The 19,303-nt window shown below is 41.5% G+C and overlaps 1 protein-coding gene across 1 annotated transcript in view; it reads right to left on the bottom strand.

Moving 5' to 3' along the window:
* Positions 1-19,303, bottom strand: part of ABCC5 (ATP-binding cassette, sub-family C (CFTR/MRP), member 5) — a 74,778-nt gene that overhangs the window by 36,999 nt on the left and 18,476 nt on the right. The window contains exons 3-11 of the mRNA XM_004675396.2: positions 13,426-13,583; positions 13,080-13,235; positions 12,259-12,406; positions 7,309-7,542; positions 7,003-7,176; positions 6,446-6,593; positions 4,443-4,591; positions 3,911-4,018; positions 377-733 (exon numbers count right to left, since the gene is read on the bottom strand). Coding sequence (XP_004675453.1) covers positions 377-733; positions 3,911-4,018; positions 4,443-4,591; positions 6,446-6,593; positions 7,003-7,176; positions 7,309-7,542; positions 12,259-12,406; positions 13,080-13,235; positions 13,426-13,583 — 1,632 coding nt within the window. The remainder of the gene's footprint in view (positions 1-376; positions 734-3,910; positions 4,019-4,442; positions 4,592-6,445; positions 6,594-7,002; positions 7,177-7,308; positions 7,543-12,258; positions 12,407-13,079; positions 13,236-13,425; positions 13,584-19,303) is intronic.

The raw sequence follows: 19,303 nt of genomic DNA on the forward strand, positions 1-19,303 counted from the left end.
GGCCCTAGTAAGAGGTAGGTTCTGTGCTATGCACTGGGTAGTGATGATGGGACACTCACATAGACATACGACACCTGCAAGGAATTATGACAGCTGGCATACAATTATAATAATCAGGGCAAAAATCACTTGAGTGTTCCATCTCCTCGTTTGTACAATGAGCATCTCATGAGATCAGCAGTTACTCATTTATATTGTTGAAAGCCCAAATACTCCTTCCAGAGGTGGAGCTGGCTCAGGTTAAGCCTTTGGCTCCAAAGTCACCCTTAGTCTCAGAGTACTTTGCTAAAAGGAACAACAGCTGCCTACTCCTGCCAGAACGGACACAGAGTAGACAGAGGGGGTGCAGGTGGGGCGGGGGAGGCAGAAGGGTTACCTCTCCGATTTCCAAGTCGAGGTTGTACAGCGTCCTCTGTAAGCGGAGGCTCCCCAGCTGGATGTGCTCGCCCTCCTCCTCCTCAGGGCTGGGCCGCTCGTCACTGTCCAAGAGGAGGTGACCCTTCTGCTCTGCCAGCACCTCCTGATGCTCAGTGTCCTGCAGCTGCCTTGCCTTCTCTTTCTTGCCCCTGGCAGCCCTCTTGTCTTTTTTCATTTTGGGGGTCAGCTTGGGCGAATTCTGGATACTGGAGTGGGAGGAGTCCCATGCCAAGGTGGCATTTTTCACCTCTATCGTGATGTGAGGACTGGCTGGCTTTTTCTTTATCATGTGAACCTCTTCCATTAGAAACAAACTCTGATAGGAGTTGTGAGAGAGGTGCAAAGATGAGACACTGGATCAAGACCAGGGAGACAAGCCTAGGGCGCACACTCACGTAGCAAAAACATCAGGCTATACAGTGGAAGGAAGCTGAAGGGCAAAAGGTAGCTCATTAGTGTAGCCCAGCCTCAGGCCCATGGAGAGGTCATGGGAGCGTGGGGACACCCTCCGGGGGGACAGGGTCTTGTCCATGGCCCAATACTCTACCCTACTGATCACATGCTAATCTGCCTTTTCCCAGTCTAGTATGACCAAAGGACATTTAACCTTATGCAACCTTCTCACTCCCAAGTTGCTGAGTCATGGGTAATAAAATGCCAACAGAAAAACCAAAGGACAGGCCTCTTGTACTACACAGATCTTTAGATCTTTGTCATTCTGTTTCTTTTCCAGACCATTTCTGCAGAACCTACAGTCTGTGCATGTCCTTACCCACAAGCAACACACGTCTAAACATGCTTCTTCAAAGTTCTGCCTTAGAAACGTGAGAATTCAAAACTATTAAAGGAACAGACTCACAAGAAGTGAGTGCCTCCCCCCTTCCCAAAACATACTAAGGGAGAGAACAAGACTCTTGCCTTTCATTCCCAGAATCCCACTGAGTTATGTTAGGGAAGAAAATGGAAATGCTTGAAAAAGATAGTGCTTCTGAAATTAGATTTGCAGCACTGGTGGTAATAAATCACAGCCCAGGTCTTCATATGTTCATGACTCTGAGCCTAATGTTGACAACTTTCTGCAGCCAGTGATTTCTACAGAATGTAACCCCCGTTGGATTTCCAGTGTGATAAAAGACATTTTTAATAAAAAAATATTTAACATTAGAAAGTCTTTAGAGGACTCTGCCTACTGGGAACCTCCAGCTCTTTGCTTAGTTACTGAAAACCCCAACTATTTTAAAGGTCATAGGTGCTACTAAGTGTGACATACAGTTAAGATCCTACCCAAGAACAGGTCCTTTCTCTTGAGCCCTAAACTTATAAGTTTAGCCAAGGGGAATGAGACAGAAAGAGGCTGAGGCCATGTAACAGCCATGAGTGATTCTGCTTCTCTTACTAACTCTGCACTTCCTGAACAGAAGGAACTAACTGCCGATACAAGTCCTCGCTAATAAATGAAGAAACAAGAGATCTTTCCTCCGCAAATCTCCACATCTCTTATCCGTTCCTAATCTCCAAGCCTCCCAGAAGTTTCATGCTTCTTAATCTCCTACATAATCTTCACTCTTGGTCAACCTTCCGTTCAGTCCCTGCTTTCTGCAACAGTCATTAGTTTCACGTGTTCACTACTAAGAGTAGCTAAGGTGGTATGCCAGATATTCTTACTACCTTTACAGAATAAAGCCACATGCTGACAGAACTCCCATTATTTCTCTCCCCCGAGGAGTTAGTAAAAGAATATTTCAAGCCTCAATAGACTATTTAAAATATTTGCCCAGTCTGCACAGCTCTTTCTTCACGTTTCCTTCCCATGGGATCCACACCCCTCCCAGGTCACTCTGTACAGACATGCTGAGCACAGGAAGGCCTCACACTTGGATTACAGGAACTCAAATTTGTATCTGCCAGGACAATAGAACCTGAGAGGTACATAAATCATAACCTCAACTGTACCCCAGGGCACCACTCTCTTTCACTGAAAGCACCAAATCAGAGTGTATCTGTTGAAAAGAAGACGGTACTACTCACAGGATTGCCAGACAAAATACAGGACATCCAGTTAAATTCCAATTGCAGAGAATAACAAATGCACTTTAAGTATAAGCATGTCATGTGCAGTTATTAATTGGGCACCCTGTGTTTTTACAGCTCTATACTGGTGAAAAGTCTCATGGTGGCTCTTCACTACCTTCCTACGAGTTAGTATCCTCCTAGAAAAGGGAGGAGAGTAGGCTGATGAGGGGATGGAGATAACCCAGGGGACTAAGACAGACAGGCTAAAGTTATGTGACAGCTGTGGGCGATTTTGCTCCTATTAACTCTGAAGCTTCCTGAACAGGAGGAGCTACCTGCTGATACCTGCTCACCAGTAAGTGAAGAGACAAGAGCTCTCGAGTAACAAAGGGAGAACAAATCTCTACCGTAAGTTCTTAGCCCTTCATCTAAAATGCCAACGAGTCCACTCACTAATTGCAACAAGGGGACAAACATATGGTCAAAACATTTGATTCTTCCATGACTGGATACTGTGAATTTAGCTAAATAAAGGTCTGATTACAATCGAACTGCTTCTTTTCATTTAGCTCTGTTCGTGGCCTTGTAGCAGCCAGGTTGAGGGAGAGAGGGCCGAGGGCTGAGGGAGCATTCTTGGTTTTCTTGACAATTAGCCTGGCTAACTAAACAAGTAGAATATACATAAATCCTGGTAAGCAAATAAATCTCCATTCTTAAGAGGAAAATCCAATTTGTTTTCTTCCAAACTTCTACGGTGATATTAATCCCACAGACTTTGGCTTCAAGCTTAAATTTAAGCCACCAGCACTGTTTCTGTCCTGCTCTCACTGGCCAAGAAAGGTCAGCACCTGGCACAGGGAACTGTCAAGCCATTCCCCCCACTCACCTGCTTCTCCTTTTTTGGTAAACATTGACCACTTTCAAATATCTAGCTCCCTCTGAGTCCCCAACTATAGCTCCCTCTTATACCATTTGTTTCTATTACTCTGTAGACACAAAGAACACCATCAAGGTATGATCCAACTAACCACCTGCAAGAGAAAACTCAGACACTTAACTGTACTTCTCATCGTGATCTAGTTTTATGAATATTCCCACATCATTCATTCCTTGTATAGTGAGTGGCAACATCAGGGCAAGAAAAAATTATGGAAAGGGCTTAGTGTGTTGGTCAATCAAAATAATACCATGATGGTCAATCAAAATAATACCATGATGGCAGCTCAAGGTGGGGAAAAGCTGACAATCACCTGACAATTCCGATCTTCTAGGGAAGCCATGTATAAAGGGTGAAAATCTGTATTTATTTGAAAAGATAACTAGTCTTAACCCTTAACCCAACCTCCTACACTGCTTCCTTTTGTGCCAAAAGGTGAACAAAAGCCAAGCATCCAGCCTTGTGTGGCTTATTGGAATAAAAGTAGCAGTTAGTTCACCAGCCACAACTCCTGACATGGAGGCAGGGAGCAGAGCCACTCACCTTAAATCTATCAACAGCAACTGATGCTTCGGAGAGGGATTTTACTGAGAACGGTGTTACTTTCAAAGCAAAAGTCATGGAGTTGAAGACAGTCACCACTGTGAAAGCCTGAGAATTGGAAAAGATAGGAAACTGAGCCTGGTTGAGCCATACACTTCAAATAAGAAGGTATTGTCGATTTTCTTTCAGGTTTAACGAAGGCTGAAAATGTGGGTATGAGCCAGAGACATTTTTTTGAAGGTAGAGTTTTTATGAGACCTTTAATTAAAATTCTCAGTGAATCTGAGCTAAAGGATAATCCTTATTTTCAGAAGTAAATCCAAAGTTGGGTTGACTGAAAAAAAAAAAAAACCATATACTATTTACACAATAGGACTGAATCTCTACTCTTCCACTTGTTGGTTTAATCACGTGAATGAGAAAACACCTTTTGACTGTATCTTGGGGAAGCCCCAAATCCAATACCAAGAGGACCAGAGCATCTCTATTTGTGGCACTTCTACAGTGTCCCATGTCCAGAAGTCTCACTGACCTGCGCAGCTGTCAGATCGAAGCCGAGATTCATGTGAACAGAGAAGGTCACCACGCTGGCAATCACCATCACAATAGGCGCCACGCCGACTGTGATGCTCTGAAAGTACCCAGCTTTCTCCAATATCCGACGCTCCTCCTCTCGGATTTCTAAGAATAAGAAGCAAATCAATTTCTATGAATCAAGCCAATCACAGCAACTCAAAAGTAACCACAGAATACAGTTCCTCTGCCACCAAACCACACCCGGGAGGTCTTTAGCCATACAAAGGTTTGAAAATGACCCCCTAAGGTTGCTGATGCAAAACTTAGGTACACATGACATCACTGTTCCCACTAAAGCTTGTCCCTGGGACACAAGCCCGAGGTCTGAAATGGATCAAGTTACAGGAGTGAACCTATCAGAAAGTACTCACTACCTGTCAGTACAATGATCACCTTCTGCCTCAGTCTGACTTGTTTTTGCAAATTTCTTGTTTAGGTGGAATTAAAATTTTGATTGGATCTGCACCTGGCAGTTCCGTGCAGATACCTGGTTGTTTATTTCTTGTTAGGTACTTATAGGAGAGATGAGACATCGGTACTTATAGGAGAGATGAGACATCAGTAATGGAGAATTGAAAAGGAACCAAGATTTACTGATATACGAGGGCAGAGGCTTTCACATCAAGAAGATGTGTGAAATACAGTTTCTGTAAGCAGAATGATTTTTCTGAAATTTGAGCAAAACGATGACCTTATTAACTCCTGGGCATTAGTGGCAAGTATGACAATAATAGTGAGGTATCTTCAAACAAATTTTTAAACATAAAAGTAATTCTTCTGAGAGGCTATGCAGCTACCCTGACTACCCTAAGATACTGCCACTGCTCAATATATTAGAAGCTATCTTCAGTGCCAGCATACGAGTCCTATTTCAAAAATCCAAATCACTGCTTGAACACTTCTCACATACCAGGCTCAAGTCTATAGTGAACAATAATGCTCATTTCAAACTACTGCATTCAGGTAAAGATACCAGCATTGAGGGCTGAAGACTACAAAGCTATAGAATCTGAGAGCCAGAGGGGACCATCAGTGGCCTACAACATGTGTGGCCAGTTAGAATTCACTTCTTCCATTCTATTGGTAATGAACTGATGACTTAATAAAGCAGCCTGATCCTCTGGTGGGCCCTTCCTGAGCATGGTCACCTCTTTTGGACCACTCATAAATGAAGTTTATGAACAAGACACAATGTTCCTGAATATTCAACTAACAAACTGAGCAGTGAAAAATGAAACAGCTTCTGCTATCTGGATTTCTAGTTAACCAAAACTGCATGAACTTTCAACTGCAGCGTATTGAAGTTAGCACATTGATGACTTTATGGTTAATTAAAGCTTGCATCTTTTATACTTAAATTAAGTTTATGTATAATTATATCTTCTTTTTTAGGTTCTATAAATAAAGTGCCCTGCAACATAGCCACCTTTGTAATGTTCCAACTTTGGTTGTGATATTTTTGACCATCCAGAATGGCCTGTGATAACTACTCCAAGCTCTGTGATGTTTATGGTTTATAATTTGTGTTGAATTTATGCATCAGAATAGGGCTAGCCACTGAGAACTCTGCAACTCAACGTAAATCATTATTTGAAAAAGTTTAAAAAGGTAAACAAAACCCGCCTAGTGGGGGAGTGGTTGAGTTCATGTGTCCTGATTTCTAATTCAGCGCTCACCCAGATTACGGGCAGGCTGGGAGAATGACAAGAGCTTTTGAAATAGAATTGAATTACTCAGCACTGGCTAAATGATCAGTTTTGTTAGGTCTCAATTTCTTCATCTGTGAGATGATGTTATGAGTTCATTTCTAATCTCCCTTTCAAAGATCATAGGCTATAAAGAGAACATTAGCTATTAGACACTACGATCCCATGACATTAGGATTCCTGACAGTTAAGTGCCTAGGAAGCAATGATAAACTCCTTCTACGGCATGAACACAGGAAGTTGTTAAACTTACTTTGAACAATCTGAGAAAATGCCTTCACCCAGGCATACATTTTAATAAACTTAATGTAGGTGACGACTTCACTCATCTTTTGGACACGGTCATCTGTCGTGGCCACACATTTTCTCCTGAAATAGGCAGTGATCCGTGATGCAAACATCTGGGAGGAAAAGCAACGCCGTGCCAAATTAGAGCTCACACCAACTTAAGAACGGCCTACTTTTTCAAGGATGTAAAGCTAGTTAAGAAGACTGTAAATAAAACGAACATCGTGTACCTGTACTTTTTGTTTTTATAAAAAAAAAAAAGGGGTCTGTTATATTATCATAAAACCTCCTTGAGAACAGTCGCCTTTACTTAAGTGATACTTTACTACCCCTCAAGTGAAAATTCTGCCTGCCCGGACTGAGCACTATCAAGCTTTTTCTAGGTTTCTCCAAAGCAGGAACATGCTTTGAGGAAATTTCCACTGGAGATGTGATACTTTGGGGATGCCTATTATGTATAACCCAGTGAAAACACCTCATCTAAGGTGAAGCTGTGAAAACAGAGTTGAGAGGCTTACTCACCATTGCTGGATAAAAGAGGATAAAAACAGCTGATCCCAGGAAGCCTGTAGGTCCCAGAATAATTACATTATAAATCATGCCCAAGATGGCAACAACAGGTCCTCCAGCCAACAAGCTGCCAACAGCAGCTGCCTCAAACATCCTCTGGCCGTCATTGGAGCACAGGTTGATGAGCTATGAGACACAAAGAGCAGTGAGGGGCCCTTTGAGGACGCAGGTCACTGTCTTGGGGAGATAAAGGACAAAGCAGGGTCCACCTGTAAGAAAGTGCTCAAGCTGGGAGTTCACTCTTCACCCCTTACTCACCTCACCCACGGACTTCTCTTTAATGTTCTTTAACTTAAGGATCTTCTTAAACGCCATGGTTAGGATGGCCCCCCGCAAGCGGACACCAGTTCGGTAATTCAATGCCCATGTCAGTGCAAGTGACCAAGAGCGCACGATCTCTGTCAGGAGGAGGCCCAGGACCAACAGCAAGCTGTACTTGAGGTTAGAATCTGCGACCTGGGCATACTCCAAGAGGTGCTTCACCACGAAGGCCTACAGGAAGAAACACACACCATCGTCAGCACCGCCACCGCACCCACACACCACACCACAGTTTTATGTTAAGTTAGAAAGAGGAGGCAGGTCCAATGCACAGTGGTAGGCGCATAAGCAGAGAAAAGCTTCCTGGAGGACCAGCAACTACCTGCTGCAGTGATTTACGGGACATTCTGCAGGAGGAAGGTCTACTTAGAAACGTTCTTCCTTAAGGAGACCACCAGCCTTTACTCTTTCTAATGTAACATAAACCGGTCCATGAGCTGAAATTAATTCTAAACACCGTCATTAAAAAGTATATATGTGATCTTACTCCAGGATCGCCACACATTGGTACATTTCTTTAAATGAAATTAAGACCTTTGGGGGTAATGTTTCAAACGTGCTTAGTTGATAAAAAGGAACAGTGTACCTACAGTTGTACTGGGGAAGAGTGAGAAGTGCATTTGCAAAACATTCCTGAAAATAAACATCAGCAATTTAATAGCACAGAAGACAGCAAACAAAGCAGACTATCAAAAATCCAGAGACCCACCCGCAGGCCCTCCCCTCGCCCCACTCCCTCCCAAAAACAAAAACATGTTACCTCAGGAGGCAAATGTCTAACACCACCTGCAGTGAGGAAAGGCAGCCAGCCCCCAAGAGCCACCGAATGCCACCTCCAGCTCTGAGGTCCTGCAACGCCGGAGCACACACTCACACAAGGCACATTCAACAACAGGATTGAATACCAGGAAGTGGGAGGTAATGTACTTTTATTGAAAATGAAAAGAATAAATAAATAAAAGTACCATCTTCAAAGAGCATCTCACAGAGACTGTACAACAGGAGGCGCATTGTGGTAACATACATGGGAACATACAGAGTCGAGTTATACAGGGCTCGCCAGCTAACAGGTTATCTGGCCTCCGACTGTTGTTTTAACCACACACAGTGGAAATACAGAATAGAACCCATGTGTTCCCAGAGTCCGGAGTAGTACATCAAGCTGACAGCACTGAATCGGTTAGGACTTTTGAGGTTGCAGTGAGTCTACGGTGGAGTAGATTCTCCAGGAATCTTAAAGACCTTGCTGCTAAGGAAAGAGAATTTAAAAACAAAACAAAACTAAAAACTCTCCAAAGAGGTAACCGCTTAAAATTGCTGGTGCTACTGGTTCACTAGGCTGAGGAATTCCGCCCTCTGTTCAGGACAGAATGCAAAAATCTAGGCCTCAAGGAAAACCGGATGGCATCTTTCAGAGTCTTTTCAAGTCCTTGAAGCTAAAATCGATCTTGCCGAAAATGAAACAAAATGAACCACGAGAAAAGAAAGCCAAACCAAACCCCCACTCTGAAGGAAGAAAAAAAATTAACCAGAAGCCCATCCACGCCATCTGCTCCATCCTCAGAGCAGGAGGCTGCAGCTGGAATCCAGAGCCGAGTGACAGACAAAAATGGAGGCCCGATACAACTGTCCTGAGGCAGCTAATGCTGAATTCCAGAACCCAGACTCTCTCTGGGCGTATTGGTATTTCTCATTTTTCCTGAGAGAAAATGAATACCAGATGTCCACTAGATCCTAAGAGATCCCCACCAATCAGCTTTATGTCAAGTCTCAGTAAATAACCTGATCAAATAAATACGAGATTTCAGATTCCAAGAACTATTGTATTCCATTATCTCCCCTCCCTCAGATTTTTAGGTTTATATCCATTGTTTGGGTCACCACTGCACACAGCTGGGTTGTTGGTTTACTAGCAAGAAGATTGGCTTCTTTTCCAGTATGCAATCCAAAATGTGGAACTGAGTCACTGAGTGGCAGGGTCAAAACCCCATTTTCCTCACGTGAAGCAACTCAGTAAGATGGCGGTGCAGTAAAGCATTTTCTCACACACCTCGGCACTGATGGAACAGTCTCCAAAGGAAGGCGTGAAAGGACAGCAGGTTGTAGTTTGGGATTCCTTCCTTCCCATACCTTTACAGTGCCATTTTCAGCACTGGGGTAAGAACATTAGCAGCTCCCAGAGGGCAGGAGCAGAGGGAAGGTAAAGACATAATGAATGCTTACACTATGCAAAACTTGCAAAAGAGGGGAAAGAGGAAACAGTAGATTAAAGAATTTCCAACACATAAGGTTTAAAAAAAAAAAAAAAAGACAATTACATTTCAAACCATTGTGCATGGGATAAAGAAAAAAATTTTCATGAAAAGTCCAAACAAAATTTAGTTTTATCAAGTTACAAAGGTATGTATCATTTAAATTTAAACTAACTGGGAGAAAAACTCGAGATTGTCAGCATAGCTGTCTGGCTGTGGAAAGCATTCCCAGTGAATAAACATTACCTTACCTGAACTCTTGGCGAGAGATTCTGCCCAGCTTGACTCTCTCATTCTGACCGCAGAATACAGCCATCCTGAAAATTCTAAAGAACAGCTTCTGTCACTGGTTCCACTACAGAGAGACGCCCCCCAAATCCAGATCCTGACAGCATCAAGCAAGCTGCAGCTGGAGAGTGGCTGGAGGGGTGGAAACTTACCTCTCTAAAGGTTTTTCTCTGTCCTGGCCCCAACAGGCAGGCCCTTAGGCAGAATTAGCATTCACCCAGAGACAGCACTGCAGGAGGGCATCTTCTCTTGCAGATCTACTGGGTGGATGCTAATTTCTTTACACACAAATAAAAGGTCAGGCCTGGTCTTTGAAAACTGTCTTACTCCAAGAAGGCCAAAACTAATCTCTAAATTTAGCAATCTGCTTACCCATCTGGCCAATTTGGCCACCCATATAGGGGGACCTTACCCCTATAGATTCTGGAACTCCCACTGACATCACATGACTCCGAAAGCCCTCACAGGATGCCAGGCCACTGGCATCACAGAAACCTTGGATCATCTGGATGTACGAATGTCCAGCCTCAGCTGATTAGCAGCTTTAAAAAAGCAAGTATATACAGTAAGGTGACTGTTTCATTTGTTCTGCATAGGGGCTACCAAGGTTCAGTGAGGCCTGAGCAGAGAGAGGAAATCCAGGGAGTCAGTTCTTAAGTACATTTCTGTAAGAACAGATGAATACGCCAGTTTGAAAGTCGTGCCATATTAGAAAATGTACAAAAAAATCCAAAGTGGATGTTCCTCAAGAGGATTTAAATCCAGAAGAAGGTAAGCATTTTGCTAGCATGAATCTCAAAAACAGCCCAATTGTTCCATTTCCAATTAAACAGAAATGTATTAGAATTGGAAGACCAAAAGAAGATGTCTTCCTTGCTTACAATTTTAAAGGTTTTTGTCAATTAGAGAATCTGAACAGGACCATTTGCTTTCTCGAGTGTTCTGGGACTTAGGACCTCATGAACTAGTAGATCTGAAGGCGCTTCCCCAAGAGGGTTAACAAAAGGAAAAGCGTGCTCCTGTTTTCCTATTTAATGATGGCTCTCGGCTTTCCCTGCCTTTTAGAAGAGTTTACTAGAGATTAGTATTCCAGTGTGCTGTACCCTAAAAGAGATTAAGGAATACGCAGGTGCTCAAGGGAGTGACTGCAGCCCCCAAGCTGAACATGCAAAGGGAACTTTTTTCCCCTAAGTAAGAAAATTAAAATCAAATCCCGGCAACCTGTGGAATTTGGGGTGGGGGTAGTCAATGAAGTTCTTGCATTGGCCAAATGGAATTAGGAAAGCCTGTGTATCTCACTACCAACTGAAAGAATTCTATGACAGATGAGAACAGCCACCAACCCTGTAGTGAAACAATGACAGAAGCTCTTCTTGGGGAAGCTGGCCCTACAAAAACGTTTGCCATTTTGGTCAATAACAACATTCAGTTACATGGTCCCTCTGACTTAAACTTACACAAAAATTTGTTAGTTGGTCAATGAATATCAAAACCTAGTATCAGAAGAAGGAGTGTTCTCTGCTTCAGAAAAGAGTTCAAAGTATTTTTTTAAGTTCATGAAACATTAAAAAAAATACTGCAAATTAGTTTTACCTAATCACCATGCATCTTAGGTACATACTTACCAAAACCAAGAACCTCAGCTTACCCACACACGGAAAAATGCATAGAATAAGTAGTATTACTGCTCCGATGCCTCAAGGCAAATATGCAGAGAATAGATTTAATCAAAGTCTTAAGGGCAAGGCAGCACAGCAGGTGTAAGAAACAGATGTCTGGAAACCAGTGTGAACATCACTCTTACCTACTCTGCATCAGTACAGACTAGGATAAAGCACAGCTGCCACCCCAACAACTTGCCACACAGCTTATACCATAAACCAAGACTGAAAAAGAACTTCAGGTTAGACTCTAAAACCTCAACAGCCTTCCAGTTTCTTCAGGGCTCATCTGCCACAGAACATCTACGTGTGATGACGCAGCCTGAGCCACACCACGCCGCTCTCGCCCACTGGAGCGCTAGGAGACACATCTTCCCAATCAAGATGTCATTTCATGTCAACACACAGCAGCGAAGCACAGTCCTATGCAGAGCTGGGATCAATGCTTTGCCCCCGCCCCAGGAAAGCAAGACAGTTCCATTTCTTCCCTGACAAACACAGCCCCCTTTCTCCTTCCAGCCACCATTCACTCCAAAACCAACTCTTCCTTTCAACAGACCTGAAAGGCATCTCTAAGGCTGCTAGCTAGCCCAAAGGTGAGCACAACCCCTGCAACAGAACAAGAGTGTCAGCGATGGCCATGGCCGGGCCCCTAGAGACTGTCAGAAAGGATGGTTAGAACTTACTGGTCCACTGAAGCCAGCCAGCTGTGTGATCATCAGGCACACGATGGAGAGGATGAGCCTGGTGCGGCAGAAGATCCACACAACCCTTCGCAGGGAAGCAGCGTCTGGCCCAGCTTCATTCAGCTCTTCTTGCCACAGCCTCTCTAGTCTTAACAAGGGCATATGTCCTCTGTTACACATCTCCTCATTGAAGGTACACACCCTAGCTTCCCTCCTGCCATCGCTTTTTGTCTCCAGGCCTGGACACCACTCACACAAGTGTCTCCTTTAACATTACGTACATAGTCTTCACCTTCTGGAAAAAAATACCCTCCTGGATTACTACATGTTTACTCTGTATAGGGAGCCTCTCAGGATACAGAAAAATGATGAAAAGTATGTTCTTCCACCCAGAAAAATTACCCCTGAACAGAATTTGTGGGTGAGTGAGAACCTCTTTTCTCAGTGGTCCCCCAACCCTTTCTGAAGGATCCTGTGGTAAAAATGTCAAGTTGTAAACTAGGTTTTAATCATAACGATCAGCTACCACAAAAATGTATTCTTTCACAAGGCAGCAACAAAATCTCCCTGCAGACTCAGGAAGGGAAGCGGGGCTGAGAGAGAGAGAGAAAGCCCGTGTTAAAACAGGGTTAAAGGTAAAAAAAAAGAGATAAAACAGAAGAGCAAAGAGAAAGTCATCCCCAGGCTACCCTCCCTCCACGGAAAGCTCAAATATGAAAAGGACACAGAGCTGCGGACCTCACGCTGACAGACCCATCTTCCCAGCTCAGGCCCCAACACAGCCTATATTGAGATGGCCAGGGCAAACTGGAGACGCCTACCTTCTGCAGTTCACGTCAGAAGATTCGTACTTGGACAAAGACCACACGTCATCCATCGTGAGCTCCCCCTTCCTGTGGGCCATGCGGGCCAGAGGAGAAAGCCAAGAAAAAGTCATGCAGGAGAAGAGCCCAGCATTGTCCACTGGGTGCTGGTGTCTGAGGAGAGAAAACCCAAAGCCACAGAACTGTCAACACATGGAGAGACTAGCCAGCATTTGTAATACACTGTTTAGTAAACAGAGCTCCTGATTAATAACAGGTCTGCCTAAAGGATCTAATCTTAACCCCACTTTCAAAAAATGCTTTGGTGCCTTGTGGGCAAGTCTTTAACGGCAGGGTCTCTTACTTGGAAGTGTTCCGGATAGGCTTCAGAGCACTTAAGCTATGATGGTACTTTCCCTTGGGATGGTCCTCATCTAGGATTCTGAGCTGAGAATGTACAGAGACATCCATGGAAAGGCCCTCGGCGCGGGCTGCTGTTTCCAAGGCATCTTGGCATTCCAGCTGTTTCAACAGAAAGGGAGATAAAAGCATGGTTAAAGCACATCAGAAAAGCAGAAGGGACAAATCCACCTGACATAACAGTGCAAAGTGCAACCCAGATTTCTCTTAACTGAGAAATCCCCAGGGTCAGGGGGATGAACACTAACTGTATGTCAGGAATTTGCTGAGGAACATTAAAGAAGAGACTTAAACTTCTAAACTGCAGACTTCATTTGGGGGGGGGGCACGTTTAGGTTCAGAAAAATTAAACTGAAAGCACAGAGAGTTCTCTTGAACCTCCTCATCTCCATCCCCCCACACCCCATCTGATTCTTCTTTCATCAACATCTTGCATGAATGTGGTATATTTGTTACAACTGATGTGTTGAAACTGGTTTTAATATAAAATTGAGAAAAAGTAACCTGAAGTTTGGTTTATCTTTTATATTACTACTTTGGAAAACATAATCTATTTTGTTCAGTTTTGTTTAAACATCCCTTGTCAATTTTCACATGCCATGGTGGGAAGTCCAGGGGGCTTACACTGAGATGAAAAACTGTAGAAAATGAAGAGTGATGTAAATATATATATATATTTTAGAAAAAAAGAAAACCAGATAATGCTAGGAAAAATAAATTACCCAATTTATGCCTTCTTGTGGCAGAGGCAAAGGAATTATTTTCCTCAAATAAGAAATAAGCCCAATCTTTTCCTCACATTTTCACAAATATTCCTAGGAATCAGAATGAAATAGCAAGAAAGAATAGATCCCCAAAGCAAGGAAAAGTTAAGTGGTAAGCACCAAATACGCTGCCTTATGTATAGAGTCTTGGCTTCATGTGGCTTTCCAGGCAAAAGAGACAATTCAAATATTAGCTGATCTGAAAGGTCAGAATTCATGTACAGCGCTGAGCAAGGCGCACCAAACACATCAGCTTTAGTTCTAGTCTTCAGCTATGATAAGGCACAGCTTCTTATCAGGGGCCCTCTTAGTCCTGGCAACCAGGTAGCCCCTTCTTTTCCTTTTGTCAAAGGCAAAGAAGACCAGTTTCAAGAGAATAACAACACAATGACAAATGAGTCAACATCAAAATGACCTCACTGGGTATAAGGTGAACTCTTATTTGGTGATTAGGAATACTGGTGCCTAATAACGCGTTAAACGTGGCTGAGATTTGAGTACCCAACAAATGTTTTTCTTAAAGCTGTCTACAGCCAAAGGGAGAAGAAGAGGATTGAGATACACTAAAATACAAACATTCCTACTCTAAGTAAGTAGAACCTGGGAATATGTACAAAGTGGGTACAGAATATCACAAGGATCTGCCTTATTTGGATATCCAAAGCTTCAGAAAAAGACAAACAATTAAAATAGCTTCAAGTGTGTCTGTCCAAATGGACTATATACTGGGCCATAATCTCAACAAATTTCAAAGACTTACATTATGCAATATATACTGGATATATTCTGACTACTTTGGGATTTAAATAGAATTCAGTAGCAATAAACATGAGAATCTCCATATATTCTGAAATTATGTGTAAAGAATCAGCTTCTTAACTTTCAAAGAATATAAGTTAAAGAAGACAATGGAAAGTAGTAAATATTCTGAACTAAAAAACTACAACACTTCAAAATTTGCTGGATGATTCCACTCCTGGGTATTTACCCAAAGGATACAAAAGCATTAATTCAAAAGAGCACCCACACTCCTGTGTTTATTGCAGCACTATTCACAATAGGTAAGCTATGGAGACAACCCAGTTGCCCAAAAATAGATGACTGGATCAAGAAGATGTGGTATATATACACAATGGAATATTACTTAGCAATCAAAAAAAGATAAACTCATGTCATTCACAGCAACATAGATGGAGCCTGAAAGGATCATGCTCAGTGAAATTAACCAGAAAGAAAAAGAAAAAATACTGGATGCTCTCTTATGGAGGAATGTAGAGGACCCAAATAAGGGATCAACAGGGTGAGAAGTAATCATAACCAAGTAAAACTCGGTATCAACAGCCATCTATAAACCAGAGCATTCTTGGGGAGAGGGGAGGAGAAATGTGGATCAAAACAGGTGTGGGAAGAGTATAAAGGACTATGGTGATGGTACACAGGTGAAGTGGTGGTGGGAAACCCTTTGGGACCATATACAAGATGATAAGGCATACACTGTATGAAAATGAAGAATTATGTAAAAAATAAAAATTGTAATAATAAAAAATAGAATAAACTCACAGAGGGAAAGAATTAAAGAAAAATTTGCTGAATGGAGCTGAAAAGGAGCACAGAATGAATATGAATGCTTTATGAGTGCACAATAGAAAAGAAGAAGGAATGAAGTCATTGTTTTGGGCTAAGCATTGGTAACATTTTCTGATAAGAGCCAGAAAGTAAATATTTCAGGCTTTGCAAGCTAAGAGGTAAAAATAAGGATGTTATGTAGGTACATACATTACAAAAGAAAACATTTTCACAAAATATTTATTGACCACATTCAAAATATAGTAATGGTTATCAAATACAAGTTTTAGCAATACAGGCCTACTATTGAGAAGAATGGTATTCTTTCATGAGGGAATAACATTTCACACTTAATTGGGCCAGAGAGTTTAAAATAGTTTTCTCTTTCATCAAAATCAATTACAGATCTTTCTCTGTTAATGCTGATTTGTAATGAGATTTTACAATTGCATCTTTGAAAATGTCTTTGCACACCGCTAGGTAGTGCCAAATACTGAAAATCAATCCATGCATATCTGATGTTAATTGACCATATTCATCTGTTGGAAGGCACTACAGAACTCTATTAGATTTTTTCTCTTGACATTTGCCTTTATCTTATCATTACATGACAGATTAATCGTTTACGTTGAAAGTTGGGTGGAAGCTACTGAATGGTACAGCTAAATATTGTCTTGTGGGAAAATATAGATAATAAAATTTACCATTTTTACCATTTTAAGTGAACGTTAATCATATTCACAGTGTTGTACACCATGAACACTATTTCTAAAGTAAATGGATTTTGAAATATGGAGTTTCCTTTGTATTTCACTGAAGGTTTGAGACACACTGCTGTAATTTAAGCTCAGAAAATACACCCACTACAAATTTGTATGAGAATAAATATCTCACTTCTTATTTCAACTTTCAACAATATGAGAAGCATATAAATAGCCTGGTATTTTTTTTAAATTTATTCATTTATGCATACAGAACTAGGATACAGGCCAGAGGTGTGGGGTAAGGGGGCAATGAGAAGATTCACCAGAGACAGAGTGGGGAGCAGAACAGAGGATCAACTGAAAATACACTGCAGAGAGAGCAGCAGGTGAGACAGGAGAGGTCTGCTGTGCCATGTGGGTCAGCTCCCTGGCCCGGGATTGAACTCGAGTTGAAGCGGCTGCGGGTAGCTTTCCAGTGCTGCACTTTAACCCGTTGTGCCACCAGGGAGAGCCCAGCCTGGTGTTACTTATGATTCAAACATTAGTTGTCATTAAAATTACTTTTTCACAGTTCCCATTAGCAATGTATGAGAGATGCAGTTTCTCTACATCTTAAGCATCATCACCTGGTAGTATCATTTTTTTATTGATCTCTATAGTAGGTGTGGTTTGACATCTCATCCTGATACCAAATTTTTATTTACATTACACTAATGGTTAACGATGTCTAACTTTGTTGCCAGTGCTTACTTGCCACTCTTAAAACCTTTTTGGTGAACAAAATTTTTGTCCATTTTTTAAATTCACCCATAATGGATTTATTTAAAGATTTCATTCTGATATTTTTTGTCCACTCTCTAAGTGAATTGTTATCTTAGTATTAAGTGTAGAGAATTCTTTGTTGTGAATTCAAGTCCTTTATCAGATGACTTGCAAATACTTTCTCCCAGTTCATGGTATACATTCATCAGGGTCATTCACAGAGCAAAAGTTTTAATTTTAATAAGTTTGATTTATTAACTTTTATTCTTTTAAAGGAATGTACTTCTAATGCCATGCCTAAGAACTCTTCATGTAACCCTATTTCATGAATATTTTCTCTTTTCCTCTAGAAGTTTGATGGCTTTACACTTGTACCTATAATTCATCTCCAATTTGTGTATGAGATATTAAGATTTAGGTAAAGGTTCAATTTTTTTTTGCATATAGATGTCTAATTGTTCTAATACTATGTTGAAAGGTTGTCATCTCACCATTCAGCTGCTTTTTGTACATATATGACAGTCAGTTGAACACACCTGGATGGGTCTATTTCTGACCTCCATCCCACTGCTTATTTGTCGGTCCCTTCACTGATACCACTAACTTGATTACTGTAGCTGTATAACAGGTCTTAAAAGAGGATAGTATTGTTATCACCAATGTTATTCTTCCTCTTCCAAATCAGTTTTGCTACCCTACTTCTCTCTCCAGGAGAACCAAACTCAAGTGTTTCAGGTGTTCTGTAACATCTTTTGACACTGGCGCATCAGAAAAGGAAAACCTAGTCTGCCTTTCATTATTCTTACATAAGAATGGCATCACTGCATTAAGAGAAAACTGAAATTTTCACATTTCCTTTCATTCATTTTTTTCAACAAATAACCTACACTTGCACCTACATGCAAGACGGTTCTAGATGCTGGAAATATTTGCCAATGGCGTATTCTATATATGGAGTCCACTGATTTCATGTTTTTCATCTTTAAAATGCCTAGCTATGGTTTTCATCAAAATCTATGAACAGAAGGGTAAACAATTTAACAACAACAAAGTCTTCTTATTGCAAGAACTTTGTTCCTTTGACCAATATAAGGATATCATGTTCTTTCACCTGGTGGGTAATTAGTTACTTCCTATATTGGACAATGCCAAACTCAAGGTCCATTAAAAGAATTCAGATAAAGTCTGCAAACAAGGTTTCATCTCCCCAAGCTTATCATGAGCCCGACACCAGCATTATCAAATGACTGTAACATAACAGAGACTGAAGCTCTTATACTGCCTTAGGTTTTAGAACAAGGCACTCAGTATAATTTTACCCTTACAAAGATAAACCCCCATTAAAATGGCTGAAACAGCATTGATCCTCCAATTTTCACATAATAATGAAACATGGAACAGGAATGCCCACCACGGTAAGATATGGAAGCATCTATATTGTTGGTCTAAGATAATAAAAAATTGCTCCTTTAAGAGACCCACTTTCCTAAGCTACTTCCCAAACTGTGAATCCTGCTGTCATATCTTACCACCTCTGTGATTATGTTGAAATATCTGAAGGGGACAAGAGGATGTGCACAGGCGCCTCTGTTTTGAAGGAAAGAATCAGGCATGGAGCTCCCTCAGAGATAGACTTTCAAAGTGATAAGCAACAGATGTCTAATTGTTGGCAAGAATTGTGGAATGTAAAAATAACTCTATCAAGAAATCAAGAGAAACATCCTCTCATACCAATGAAACTACTTTCTCCGTGGCTTTAAAGCACTACTAACTCCACATAATTCAGTTGGGGGCTTTATGAAATACTGAGGTGAATCTGAGCTCATATTTTAGAACAGACGTGAGTTCACCTACTGATTTCTCACCAACCTTCAGCGTGTTACCTGGTCGTTTTGAAGCTTCAGTTTACTCGTTTTGTAATGGTATATGAACAGTACTGAAGGGTAATACAATAAACATCTACTACGCATTAACCATACTACCACTGTATCCACCTGATAAACCTTACAGTTTATCTCAGTAACTT

This window comes from Condylura cristata, unplaced genomic scaffold (genome assembly GCF_000260355.1).
Source record: "Condylura cristata isolate star-nosed mole 26May11 unplaced genomic scaffold, ConCri1.0 scaffold00003, whole genome shotgun sequence".
NCBI lineage: Eukaryota > Metazoa > Chordata > Mammalia > Eulipotyphla > Talpidae > Condylura > Condylura cristata.